We start from the raw sequence: 14905 nt of genomic DNA on the forward strand, positions 1-14905 counted from the left end.
ATTTAAAAATGCCTCCTCACTTATTATATCTCTTCCTCCTAATAAGTGTGTGTCATTTCTTGTTTTTTTACCCTTGACTTTTGTCAGTGCATGTACTACTGAACCTTAAAAATTCAGAGGCTGGTCTGTGCCGGTGCAGTTAGTGGCCGATGTGGGCGTCGACACAAAAACATTTAACAAGAAGCAGATGAATTGGATGGCTGCTGTCAGTGGCACATCCACTCAGCAGAGCATATGTTACTGTCGTAAACCAGCTTGTGCCTTTTTCCGCTTTGAATGGCGCACGTGCCAGGCACATATTACATATTCATCATTGTCCAAGACTTTCAAAATGTGTACTGCAGGTACTCACTTTATTGGATTGCAATTTACCTTGTGCTTCTCCTTAATTTGTCCATGTGATTCCCCTGTCAGTTTTCCCTCTTTTTAAGAACCTCCAATGGATTATGATTAATCTTGTAAACAAACACCATAGTTTTTCATGGTGCATATACAGTCAAAAGTAAAAGTGCTCCAAAAGTATTGGAACAGTTAGGCCAATTCCTTTGTTTCTGCAATACACTGAACATATTTGGGGTTGAGAGAAAAAGATGAACACGAGACAAGAGTTCAGGATTTCTGCTTTTATTTCCTGGTATTTACACCTAGATGTGTTAAACTACTTAGAATATAGTGCCTTTGGTATCAGACCATCCAGAGGTTAATCTTAGTTTCATCAGTCCATAAAACTTTGTTCCAGAACTAGTGTGGCTCATCTCTGCAAATGGTAATCTAGCCTTCCAATTCTTACCACTGATGAGTGGTTTGCATCTTGTGGTATCGCCTCTATATTGTTGCTCTCTATATCTCATTTGAGGTGCCTTCACTCCTGCCCTGTGGAGACTGATTGTGATGTTACTGACTGATGTTTTTGTATTTTCTTCACAGCTCTCACACTGTTTATGCCATCAACTTCTGTTTTCCTAGATCAACCTGTTCGATGTCTGTTGCTCTGCACACCAGTGGTTTTCTTTCTTTTTTAAGAACAATCCAAGTTATTGTACAACCTATCCCCGATGCTTGTGCAATGGCTCTGATCGATTGCCCCTCTGTTCCAAGCTTAAAAATGGCTTGCTTTTCTCCAAAAGGAAAAAAAAATGTTGGTCTTATCTAACACAAATGCATTCTTCACAGGCAAAACTCAAGTCCAAAACCAAGAGTAGGCATTCAGAACTATTGATTGTTTAACTAATCAATCTAACAGGACACATCTGGGCAACAAGAAACACTTGTCGGTCACATGTTCCAATATTTATGCTCACCTAAAAATTGGGTGGTCTGATACATTCTAAGTTGTTTAACAAATCTAGATAAAAATACTAGGAAATAAAAGCTGAAATTCGGATCTGTCATGTAATGCACATCTTTTGACCTCAAACTCAAACTAAAGTCTTCAGTGTATAGCGAAAATAAATGACCTTGCGACCTTGCTGTTCCAATACTTTTTGAAGGGACTGCATGTCACGGCTGGCCTTGTGATGTTTGAAATGTGTTTACTGGAAAAAATTCTGCTTTATGGCTAGAATTCTGTAAGGGACTTAGGACTTTGAGACCATTAGACCTTTGGGAAAACTAAAGCAATGCTGGAGCTGAATTCAAATACTGAAAGCCATGTTTTTACAGTCAACACCCTTTGATTATGTCCTACCTTAACTTGGTCTCACTGACTTTGCATAATTAAGATATATCAGGTTACTTAGTGACCTTTTTGTCGTAATTTCCTTGGTCATTGTTGAGGCTTTAGTTGATCAGAGTTTTGGTAGTGGTTTGGTAATGCATTATGTACCTAGAAAAGGACGATCTGCAACCAGTATAACCTTGATCAGTTGCAACCAGTTCCATCCTTGATCAGTTGCATTGTACCGCAATGAGCTACTTACTCTGTTAAGAAGTTTGAGTAACAGCCTTTGCTTATGTAGAGTCCCTGGGTATAGATTACTGGAGCCCATTAGTTGCAGTGATAGTTTCCTGGCAATTCCATCTATTTTTTGCTGTGTTCTGGCTCAATCTGTCACATGAAAATATTGTAAATGCCAGAACAATTCCAATTGTGTCTATTAGAAATAAAATTATTGGAAATGTATTTTACTGAAATCACATATTAAGCTTTAATGGAACGATCTAAATGAAAATGTTGAAATCTAAATGTGCAAATACATGTGACGTAATTTCGTTAACTGTCGGGCAAAATATTTTCCATTATGTTGCATCGGTTTTGAAGGTAATGTATTTTATGAAGCTCTATGCACTAGCATTCGGTTTTCGCTTTATACCACAACAGCCACGTCGTATGATTGGCTGCGGCACTGCAGGTCTCTTTGTGCGACTGGAAGGAGTTCAGTTCTCATACAAATCACAATGGATGAGAAGCCAGCAAGCTATGCCTGTCCTCTCCATCAATAAGATCTGCCCTGGGTTTACAATAGGTGACTTTATATTATTTTGACATTTAATTTGTTTCGTCAGTTCGTACTGATACAGCTGTCAGTAACGCAGACTATTTACGGGGTGGATGTATCCCCCAGGATCGCAAAACAAGTGCTTTAATGCAGAGATGGTGAGTGTGTCGGATGGAAGCGTACAGAATGAGGAGAGGGTAGCGGGTGAGCCGGCGAGAGCAGAGATGCACCAGGCGTCGGATGGGCAGAAAGGGGATGCGAAGGGCAAACTCACTGAAAACATCGTCTGGAGAAATGTCATCCTGATGACCCTGCTGCACGTCGGGGCATTTTATTCCCTCTTCCTCATCCCCAAGGCGCACCCCCTTACCTGGATATGGTGTAAGTGCCGGAGACAAAGAACTTACCTTGTGTAACTCGCGGGCTTGTGTAACTTCAGATGTTGCGTAGGCTACCGCAGTGCATGTCTCTGCTCAGTGCATGCTTGACGCTGGCGACATAAGGTTTACTTCTTATAATAATTGCGCATGATGCATTCACCAGATATTGTTTAAGTACCCTACCTGTAAAAATCAACAGGCTTCGTATAAAACTATTTAATTGATACAACAATACCATCAGCTCACACGAATACTATGTCCTTGTGTATGTGGTCGTTTCAGAAAAGACGTAGTCAAATACTAGGCCGTTTCTTCGAATTTAATTTCCAATTATTTTAGGTTGCAGTAGCTACATTAAGATGAGTTATGTCGAACTTCTGTGGAGCACTGTACCCTTTTCCTGTGGCATTCTGAACCCTTGCACTTTGTTTGAATAACACGTTCATAACTGTTAGAATCATTGTTTTGGACCGATCAAACATACGAACGAGTCATTTTCACAAAAATGTTCGATGCGTATCAAAATAAATCCACTGTATCTGTTGTTGATGATAATATTACCATGATTCCTAAAAATAGAAAATGAATGAGTTGATTCAAATATGTTTTCAGGACAATAAACATTCTGCCATTTCTATCATAAAAATAGGAAATGAATGCATGCAGATTATTTCAATTCCTTTATCTCTTTTAAATTTTCTATTTTAAATTGTATTTATTAGGCTGTTTTAGGCAGTTTTATATTCAGTTAAATGTGGTTGCTATCAATGTTTCTGGAGTTCCAGTTTTGGTTTGACTAATATACTGCTGTCAATACATAACCATTAATGTGTCCAGGTCAGCTGATAATTAGCAAAGAGCAGTTCTGCTGGATTGTGTGTGTGTGTGTGTGTGTGTGTGTGTGTCTTGATGGCATATTTGTGTTTAGCATTATTCTGCATATGCCTCTTAATAATTCATTGGATGGTTAATTGTAATTGCCTGTGGTATATTGTCCAAAGATATTGATACAGTTATCCTTTGCACAGTACATGACTGAGTGTGGTGCACTTAATGGAGTGTGCTTAATGGGGGTGTGGCTGGGTAATTAGAGGATTGCCCTTTATTGCCTGCAGTGTCTGGCTGATGTTGGTGTCTCAGTCCAGTAATTTAAGGTGCCATCTATCGTTAATGGAAAACCACGGCCAACTCTCGGGGCCCCGCACTGAGAATTAAGTATTACACTCAGGCCACAAAGGATCCATATTTTGTAATTGAATTATTGACAACTGTCAAGTGCTTTGAGGCCTCTTTAGTATGTTGACTATTTCAGTGATGTAGTGATGCTTGTACATATGTTTCTACGAGTCCTGTGAGTTAGCTCTACCCAGTGAGCTATTCATTACTCATATTCTGTTTGACAGATCCATATCTGAACTGATTTTAATTACTACTGTTCATAAAATTGAAGAATAATGGGTTATTCACAGTAAGTACTATGTAGGTAGTGTGCTTGCACTCTCAATTATGTTTTTTTGTTTGTTAACACACAAGCAAAGAGATATGGAAAATAGTATCAATGGGGTAATATCTTATATTACTTTTATTATCAGCATGGTCAGAATATATTTTACTTGTATTTGCTGTAGTAAGGGATTCACTAAGAAACAACACAGGTTTTTCCCCCATTGGCTATATAGAAATAGTTTTAGATGTTGGCACCTGGCACTGGCACACATAAGGTGTTAATTGTGTCTACTCCTCTCTGAATAAATTTTCTTCGCTGACTTAATGTGGAATCAAGACAGAATCTCAGCTTAATTTTAACAGAATTGTTTTGCTATGCTCTTGAGCATGCGTCATTAATTTCTGGAGAGAGCACATTTCCACTGGTAACTTTAATCAGTACATATTATTTTATGAAGTATCCAAATCCTTTAGAACAGTCTTAAATACTTAGAGATGGGGATTTCATCACCTCATCAAGCTGAACTCTATGCCTTCAGAGTTATTAAACACTTTTATCCATTTATGAAAACTAGTCCCTTTTGTCCTTGGATTTCTCCAAGTTTGTCACTGTGGATATTTGTACATCAATGTGCCAGATCAGAAAGAGGTATTTAAAAGTATAATGCTAAACCATTTTATCAGATTCAGTGCAATGTTTTACTCACTTTTGACCTCATTATATTATTTTCCCAAAATAAATATTTGGACTATGGGTCCAGGTTCTTTTTTTCTTTTTTTTTGTCTGTTGGCTACTATGCATGGCTAAATGTCGCTAACTTCATGATCTTCTCAAACACTAAGGGGCACTATGGGACTGGCTACAGGCACGGAAGACTAGTCAAAGGTATTTATCAATGGCTCCAGGGTGATATCATGCTTTTAACAGACTTATGAAGTACGAATGTCACAATGCACAGCCCGCTATAGTCCTCTTTGGTAGAATAACAGAGTAAAAGTATGAAATAGAGAAATTGTTGTATTATACGAAATGCGCTTGCATATTCATCATTGCAGTGTCTTGGGAGAGATCTTTGGCTCATCCACTGATTGAGGAGCCTTACTGTACCACCTTACTGAGGCAGCACTTTGCATCACCCGCAGTCTGATTTCACCCTGTTTCTCAGCAAGCCCTGATTGCCTTCCGCTGGCTCCTCTGTGCTGGTTCATGACTGGCGACTGCAATCATATACTCCCCAAAGGGAAGCTAAGGAGGGGAGGCACATGTTTTCATCTCCATTCTCCATGGTATAGTTGCCCTTGTATCTCTGATTTACTGCCGTTTACATCCATGACTATCATTTTAAAGCCGTGACCGTGTTTGTCAGTTAAGGAGCTTTGCCATGGCTCAGTGCGGCTTCCTGTCCTGACCTGTGAAATTAAATTAGATCAGACCTTCACATGGGAGGGGTGCTCGCAGGAAAGGAGACACAACGTGGTTGTATTGTTGAACATGGCATGTTACAGTGGCAGCTAGGGGCTGCTTCTGTCTGAAACATCAGGCCTTGTTTACAAGTGACGATAAATCGGGAATTGTTCAGCAGTAAAGAGTCTTGTTACTATGGAGATTATGTGTGGGGTTGGGGGGAATTTCAGCAATGTCATTTCTCCGTGAATTTGTAAACCAAAACAAGGTACAACTAGAACCTCTTTTGATGTATTTGCATGCAGCATAAGTGCACTCTTTACATGCAACACAAGTGACAATGAAGCTCTCAGGTAGCACGTGATCTTCAGTTTGTTTGTTTGTTTTTATGGGGACCGAGACGGAGCGTCCTTGGGGGCTGCAGTGTTAGAGCCGTAATGAAGGCTCTGGGTGTGTTTGCCTCACTGGGAATCAATCCCACTGAGGTGGCCAGCCCGGGGAGCTGCTGGGTGGATGTAACATGATTGAGGGCTGGGCTGGAAGGCCGGGTTTCATCAGACTGATTGAAGGAAATGAGGTCGTTGGGTGGGGGATAGGTGCAGACAGGGACTGGGGGGGGGGGGTTGTATTTTATCTGATGTGGTGAAACCTCTAACCAGGCATGTGCAGAAAGGGTTGGTAGGGAAAGAAAGGTGTTAATTACAGAGTAAATGATAAGTGTTCATTCAATTCTAGAAGCATATATGAATCAAAGAGGGATCAAGCGTACTCTGTAGGTACAGAGTAAAATGTATTCTATTAAGACCCATTATCAATGTGCACAGGCCATATATTTTTTGCCCTTTCCAAAAAAAAAAAAAGAATTGAAATGCCAACTTTGATCAGCATGTAACATAATAAATCAGAATTGAGTCCGTGGTATGAATAAAATAAGTTGACAGCAAAGTATGTTGTTAACTGAACGTGTCTGCCTGTTCTTTTCAGTCCAGATAATGAAGGCTCTTACTCCCTCTGTATGAAGCACTTTGGAGTGGGGGTGGCAGTACAGTGTCTGATTTTGCTGTCATATCTTTGTACATCCGTAGGAGTTCTTTCTTTGAATCAGTGGTGATGCTTTTTTAATCATTGCCTAATTCCTAATAGTGACCTAGATGATTTTAAGCATGGCACTGCTGCATTTGTCCACAGATAATTGCATGAAGGTATATGTCTGGGTACTTTGGCTTCTGGCCTAGCAGCCCTGATTGACCATGAGAGTCATTTCACTGGCTTGGTGCCTTTAAGAGCTATTTTGTATTTTGTGGCCTGTGGCTGAGATATTACATGCAGTATGTGCATGAGCTTATCGAGCACTTAGCGTTATTGTTCTGTGTGTGTGTGTGTGTGTGTGTGTGTGTGTGTGTGTGCGTGGTAGGTGGGAGGGTTGTGCTTCTGGCCTGCTCTCTCAAAAACAGTGCTGGCACAGTCAGTCCATGATCACTTCATATGCAGGCTTTCGCCACCTCAAAGTTATATGCATATATTTTATAATGACAAGTATTGCCAGATTGGAATGAATTAATTCATTAGATCACCTTATCTACATCTGCTGTGCTACGCAGAGACTGGAACAGATATTGTCCCAGGAATATGTCCGCCATGATGTTACAACGAGTGCGAGACAGGGTTCAGCGGTGCATGTTCTGGTTAGAGAATCCACTTGTGTTCGGCAAGGGGACGGGTGTCAGATGTTCACCCATTCACCCCAAAGTCTTTGAGGTGGTATAAATCAGATACAGGGTAAGGGCCCCACAGTTGAGAGAGTTGAGTGTTTTATGCCTCAATATATTAGTTATTCAGACCATATGGCGGTCATCTGGTTGTCCTAGAGGAGCTTTTAAATATTAGAACAGTCTAGTCATTATTCATTATACTTACAATGCTGACTAAATGTTAAATACACTATATCCCTCTACCGCCAAGTGAAAACCTCCCAATCTCCCGTAGAGAAAGACATTTTAAAAATGTTTTTCCTGTCATACCATTGTATCATTTGTATCTTTTGAGGGTAGGGTGGAGAATTATGCAGTTTGATTGACAGGAGGTGTCCTGTTAAGGACATATTACATTAGTGGAATACCTGATTTCTGTGATGCAATGTGATGCTTTTATTCCTTCGCAAAGTGCCCTGGGTCGAGATGAAGGAAATACACTCACTGAGCACTTTATTAGGTAGACCTGTACACCAGCTTGTTAATGCAAATATTTAATCAGCCAATCATGTAGCAGCAACTAAATGCATAAAAGTATGCAAATATTGTCAAGAGGTTCAGCTATATTCAGACCAAATGTCAGAATGGGGAAGAAATGTGATTTAAGTGACTTTGACCGTGGAGTGATTGTTGGTGCCAGGCAGGATGGTTTGAATATCTGAAATGCTGATCTCCTGGGATTTTCACGCACAACAGTCTCTATAGTCTTCAAAATGATAGTTTGCAGAGAATGGTGCTGGGAAAAAAAACATCCAGTGAGCAGCAGTTCTGCGGGCAAAAATACCTTGTTAATGAGAGATATCAGTGGAGATGGGCCAGTATTTATTCCCCTTAGTCTATAGGTAACTACTTTATTCAATTGATCATTAACTAGTTTAAATGTTCCTCACATTATTAAGATTGTTTGTGATTTCCAGGGCTGCTGATTTCCTTCTGTGAACTTGAAGACCCTTTTTCATAATTTGAGACCCCATTAAAGGGTAATAGTAAATGGTCTGCATTCATATAGGGCCTTTATCCAAAGCGCTGTACAATTGATGCTTCTCATTCCCACATTCACACACACGATGCAAGGCACCAACCAGCTCGTCAGTCAATTGGGGGTTAGGTGTCTTGCTCAGGGACACTTCGACACACCCAGTGCTACCCTCCAACTGCCAGATGCATATCTGTGCTGCACAGCTTGCTGTTATAGCACTTCCATAAATATTCTCTGCTGCTGTGATATCAATATCTCTCAGCTCCAGCAGTGGTGATAGGGAGTAATGCATGATGGGATACAGGACTGTGCAGATTGGATCTGAAATGTGAAATATGAATGTTCCTGAATTTTAGACCATAACCACATTTAGACCATAGTCAATGCTGAGGATGATTGCTGTAATTTGAGTGGCATTTATTCATGTGTTATGTCCTTAATGATGAACTGTTTTTAGCAGTGATTAAACATGCATGCATTAGCATGAACATATGCTAATGTGTGTTACTGTGAAAGCCAAAATGCGTATGCTGCAATCCCAATTTCCTGCGTAGCTCGGCTGTGAAACCTTTCTTTGCTGTCCAGAATTAAGCACATCTTTACAGACGTTTAAATAAAACTGCCCGACTTGCTGAACTGTGAATCATTGTAGCCTGCTGCATAAAACAACCTGTCACTTGGTGTTATCCTAGAAACGCATGTAATTAGCCTGTCCTTTCACCACCTCCTCAGCAACAGTCTGCACTTACAGCCTGCTGACAGAAAGAATGTACTGCGTCACTTAGAAGTGCTCATAACAGTCCAGGAACCAGGGAGCCACAGATATTTCTGAACAGCTCTATCCTGTCTGTGATATACAGTAGAAGCATCTTTCACGTTCGCAGTGTCTGCCTGGCTGAGCTGATTGAAAGATTTCCCGCACTGTAACCAGTCCTACGGGGAAACGGAGCTTGACTTATTGATTGATATTGGTTCCCTGCAGCAGTATTGAGTTCAGAATGGAGGTCAATGACATGTATAAATAAATACCACCCGATAGCTTACACACTCTCAGAAATAAAGTGACAATGGAGGTACATTTTTATTCTTCAGAGATCAAATTTCTAAAATGTACCCTGAAAGTACAATGATATTCTCTTTGGATACAAATGAGTTATATTGCGGACTAGGGGTACCACATTTGTACCTTTTTCAGACCTTTATTTCTGAGAATGAAGAGAGGGTTCATAGCTTCCTGTTATTCCTAAAATATTCTGCTGTGTCACATTATGTTATTGATTAATTTTTGTTGAGTAAGCAGGATCTCACTGGTTTAATTGGAGGATCTCAAGAGCTCAAAAAGACAAGCTACCTGAAAACCTTGTTTCAGTTATCCATGGTCATTTCAGCACACAGGTATCAGAGCTAATGGTCACACTTTACAATAAGGTTCATTAATTGGCATTAACTAATGTAGTGGTTAACATGAATTTATGATGAACAAATGCATTGATTAAGCATGAAATTAACCTTTGTTAACATTTGTCGACAACAAACTAACATATTTGTTATATTTATAGATTAGCAAACCATAGGACGAACTTACAATTAGTTCAACATTAATAAATACATTGACTGACTTTTCCATTCCAATATGAATTGGCAATAATGTAGTTGCTAACATGAATTCATGATGCAGAAATACATTAAAAGGGCTGTACAGATTAACTTTTCAGTCATAGTTAGTTAAACAACTATATTAGCTCATGCCAATTCATGGAACCTTAAAGTAAAGTGTTGCCATGATTGTTTGTAAAAATACATGTTTATTTGTTCCCATGGGATGCTGTGAATAGAACGCAGGTATGCTCATTGTCATTGGCACACTCAAGCCTGGCTGTGTCCTTCTCCTGTGTCTGCAGCATACGTGTGCTTCCTGATCACTGCTCTGGGGGTGACAGCAGGAGCCCACCGCCTCTGGAGCCACAGGTCCTACAAAGCCAAGTTACCTCTGCGGATCTTCCTCGCTGCTGCTAACTCCATGGCCTTCCAGGTGAGGCACCACTTAGACTGTACATTATTGGATTACCTGGCTTTGGCCCTTGGACTGAAATAAAACAACGTTTTTGGAATACTGTGGCAGCCAGAAACCCAAACGCTGACCACAGTATTCCAAAAACGTTGTTTTATTTCAGTCCAAGGGCCAAAGCCAGGTAATCCAATAGACACAGTGCCAAATCGACAAGCAACAGGGAACTCACAAAAACAGTCCACAGGTCAAAATCCAGGAGATCAGACAGGCAGAATTACAGAGGAGTAGGCACAGGGAGAGTCGTAAACAAAGCGAGGATCAAAAAACCAAAAGGCACAGGTAACCAAAACAGAAGGGAAGAGGCAAACTCAAAGTCAGGCAAATATAACCGGCACTGAAATAATGACCAATGTTCTGACAAAGGTGAAGACTCAGACTGGGGCTTATATACACAGAGGAATGAGACAACCTAGGCGGGGCATGGGAGTGAGGCCGGTCTAACAAATATACATCAGGTGAGACACATGAAAGGGCAATAATACAATAATGAGGGACGCCGGGCTGGATTCAGGAGTACCAATTACTTACACTACACTGTCTTGGCATTTAACCTCATTGACTTGCACTTTGTGGATTCTGGGTTAGCTCTGTTGTGAAAAGTCACTTGGGGGAAATGAACAAAAACTATTACAGTTTTGGAAATATTTTACTGTAATGGCTCCCATGATCAATGAAACCAAAAAGTTTGGTCAATGTGAGGATTATATTGTATTGGATTGTATTACAATTCCTTATTCCAAGATCTCAGAGTAAATTCTCAACAGGGCTAATAGCTTCAACCCTTTCTCTTGTATCATATTGGAAAATGAGAGATATGATCATTTACTTTAGCTTAAGCCTGGTTTGAGGTTTAGTTGAATGCAATAACACTCCCTCCCACCCAAATAGGGTATATCAGAGTAGATATAAAAATATATTTTGATGTGTTCAGTTCAGTAATTTAACGATAACAATCACAATGCTGGGCCTGGGTCTGTGCTCAATTCTGTCTGCTTACTCAGGCCGTGTCCTCAGACCACGTTGGTGCATTTATGATGTGTGTGAAACACACTTCTGCTGAAACACTGCCTGGTCCCAGTGCCTTCATCTCCTCTCCACAGCCCACAGCACGCCTGGGAGGGCTTTCATAATGAGTCTGAGAGGGATTCATTCTAGTCCACAGAGGGACTCTTTTCTCTCTTCTTCCGGAAGAGGAAGAAAAGAGTGAAGCTCCCGCATTATCAGCTGTTTGAGTGCTGCTCGGCCATTCTCATGTCACAAGCTCTTGAAGGCACACCGGTCATGTCTTGTGTCTAGATCACCTTGTTTTTTCCTGCTTGTGGCTCCTCACAAAAAGCACATCCCTTGTTAATCCCTGCAGCACAGCATAACATTTTAGGTACACAGTCAAATGTAAGTGGTCTGCATTTATATATCGCACCTTTATCCAAAGCGCTGTACAATTGATACTTCTCATTGACACACTCTCATGGCGATTGGCTGTCATGCAAGGCACCCACCGGCTCGTCAAGAGCAATTGGAGGTTAGGCGTCTTGTTCAGGGGCACTTTGATCCACATAGGGCGGGATCGAACCGCCAACCCTCTGACTGCTATGTGTTGTCTAAGAATAGATTTCACACTGAACATTTTGCTGTGTATGTTGTAAATGTATAAGATGTTCAGTGTGAAATCTGATATACCCTATTTTTGGTGTTGTAAACATATAACTCCTGACTCTCCCAGCATCTAGACACTGGCCACTTTATGTGAGAGAGTTCAGTTTGAATACTGATAGTCATACTGGGAGTCCTTCCCATAATCCCTTGCAACATTAGAAAGTCAGTTGCTGGGGAAAACACGTGACCTGGCCAATCAATACAGAGAGAAGAGGGAGAGGGAGGAGGGAAAGGGAGGGGGAAGAACTTCTGCCTGGATATGCTCATGCAAATTAGTCACACAGAGACAGTGTTCTGCCCTGAAGCCTTGTGCTTTTACCTTCAGAACAAAAAAAATCTATAAAAACAATGTTCCTTTGAAGGGAATCTGGTATCACCCCCCCCTCCCCCAAATGGGCTTCTTTGTCCTCTCAAAATTATTTAAAAAGATTTATTGAAGTGAACCCCATCCAGAAATGCACTACCTGCAGAGATATTATGATCTAAAATGGATCAACATAATATTCAGTCAGATGGGCGGACAGACAGACTAGCAGGCAGATCAAATTGAGATAAGCAGCGGTATGAAATTATTGAAAGATTTCCCCCCCCCAATATATTTTATATTCCATTGTATCAGATAAATTATTATCTTAAATATTATCTGTCATGTAAGATTCCTGGTTTAATGTCTCTTGACAGTTGAAAAATTTAAAAATCAAAATCAGAATTTCCATTTGAATAAATCCTCCATCAGTGAAAGAGCAGGTAAAGCTGGATGCAAGCTGGTCTGACATCAGGCCTCCACCTGTTATCATCCAATTTGTCTATGCCTCTCTTCTGTAGAATGACATTTTCGAGTGGTCACGGGACCACCGGGTCCACCACTAGAATGACATTTTCGAGTGGTCACGGGACCACCGGGTCCACCACAAGTACTCTGAGACAGACGGCGATCCCCACAATGCAAAGCGTGGCTTCTTTTTTGCCCATGTGGGCTGGCTCTTTGTCCGCAAACACCACGATGTCATTGAGAAGGGCAAGAAGCTGGACTTCAGTGACCTCCTCGCCGACCCTGTTGTGGCATTTCAGAGGAAGTGAGTACCCCTGTGTCTGTGCGTCTGTGTCTTTCTCCCGTGTTTGTGCGTCTGTGTCTTTCTCCCCTGTCTGTGCGTCTGTGTCCTTCTCATCTGTTTGTGCGTCTGTGTCTTTCTCCCCTGTCTGTGCGTCTGTGTTCTTCTCATCTGTCTGTGCGTCTGTGTCTTTCTCCCCTGTTTGTGCATCTGTGTCTTTCTCCCCTGTCTGTGCGTCTGTGTCCTTCTTATCTGTCTGGAAAGTGTCTGCGCTGAAGGTTTACTGCAGCCTATTAGAGGTCACTCACACTAACCTCTGTTTAAAGACTGAGAATGATTGATCACTGGACAAACAGCTCAAGCAATCAGTGAATAATTGGAGGTGTGCTGTTGAATAAATGTATTTATACTGATGTCCTCAATCTTTTAGTGCTCTGACATTTTTCTGTGTTTCTGTATTCATTTGTACATATTCTGTATGTGTGCACAAATGCAAATGCTAACAGTAATTATAATAATTATAATAATCATCATAATAAAACTGTTACAATGCTTCTCACTGTACTGTACTTTACAATACTTTCCAGAAAAGCAATACAATAAAAGTCAAGAAATACTAAACCAGGGCAGGTACAGTCTACTGAGAAATGGGAGCTGTGTCTGTGTGCGTTCGTGCATGCGTGTGTGTGTATTTGTGTGTGTGTGTGTGTGTGTGTGAATATGATTGCATGTGTGATGCTTTGCTGTTTGGGACACAGATACTACAAGTCCTCGGTGCTGGTGATGTGCTTCCTGGTGCCCATGCTGGTGCCCTGGTACTTTTGGGGGGAGACCCTGTGGAACTCCTACTTCCTGCCGTCTATCCTGCGCTACACAATCTCCCTCAACGTCACCTGGCTGGTCAACAGTGCCGCCCACATGTATGGCAACCGCCCGTACGACAAGAACATCAGCCCGCGGGAGAACCGCTTTGTCACCTTCGGAGCTATTGGTGAGGCAATCCTTTTTACCGTACAATACAAGCACATCAGTCTGAGTTTAACGGTGTTGCATTATGAATAGGGCTTAAAGACAGAGAACATTCCAGTCCTCAATGCCAACTAGGTCTGCTGGTTCTCTTTCTTATTTTTGTGACTGCCGAGTTGTACTTGGGATAGAAATAGGTTTTTCTGACCTCCCAGGTGTAAAACCAATTGCTGATTGAAAGGGAAGCCTAACCTTATGTGGCTCAGGCCCTGGGGCATTAGAATTTCACATCCTTTAAAAATGAAACTCACTGAAATGAATTGCTTCCAGTCACAGGAATCCACACAAAATATCTCAGAGCAAACTTCACTGAACCATTATGTCAGAGAAAATAACTTGGGAACCAAGCAAACTTCAGCTCAAATTCAACCTAGCTTCACTCCGACAAAGAGAAATCTACTTGCACTGACCATTTCTTGAAGCATTTTATTTTATTTGAATATGTCTATACATAGGTGCTATGTCATGCTCATAGCAACATTATGTAGGCCTTATGGCATATGTACTTGTGGACCAAATACTGACCCAGTGCCATCCCCTTCCCCTGACCTTAATATGCGCAGGTGAAGGCTTCCACAACTTCCACCATACGTTCCCCTTTGACTACTCCACCAGTGAGTTTGGCCTGCGCTTCAACCCCACCACCTGCTTCATCGACCTGATGTGCTGGCTGGGCCTGGCCAGTAACTGCAAGAAGGCCT

The 14905-nt window shown here is 41.3% G+C and overlaps 1 protein-coding gene across 1 annotated transcript; it reads left to right on the forward strand.

Annotated features, from left to right (window-relative positions):
- Positions 1-2593: 2593 nt before the first annotated feature.
- Positions 2594-14902, forward strand: LOC134016267 (stearoyl-CoA desaturase 5-like; the record flags this gene model as incomplete). The annotated part of the gene is made up of 5 exons (XM_062455658.1): positions 2594-2819; positions 10301-10431; positions 12997-13202; positions 13937-14169; positions 14768-14902. Coding segments are annotated over exons 1-5 (931 nt in total), but the record flags the coding sequence as incomplete, so codon positions are not given.
- Between the last annotated feature and the right edge of the window lie 3 nt (positions 14903-14905).

This window comes from Osmerus eperlanus, unplaced genomic scaffold (assembly GCF_963692335.1).
Source record: "Osmerus eperlanus unplaced genomic scaffold, fOsmEpe2.1 SCAFFOLD_601, whole genome shotgun sequence".
Lineage (NCBI taxonomy): Eukaryota > Metazoa > Chordata > Actinopteri > Osmeriformes > Osmeridae > Osmerus > Osmerus eperlanus.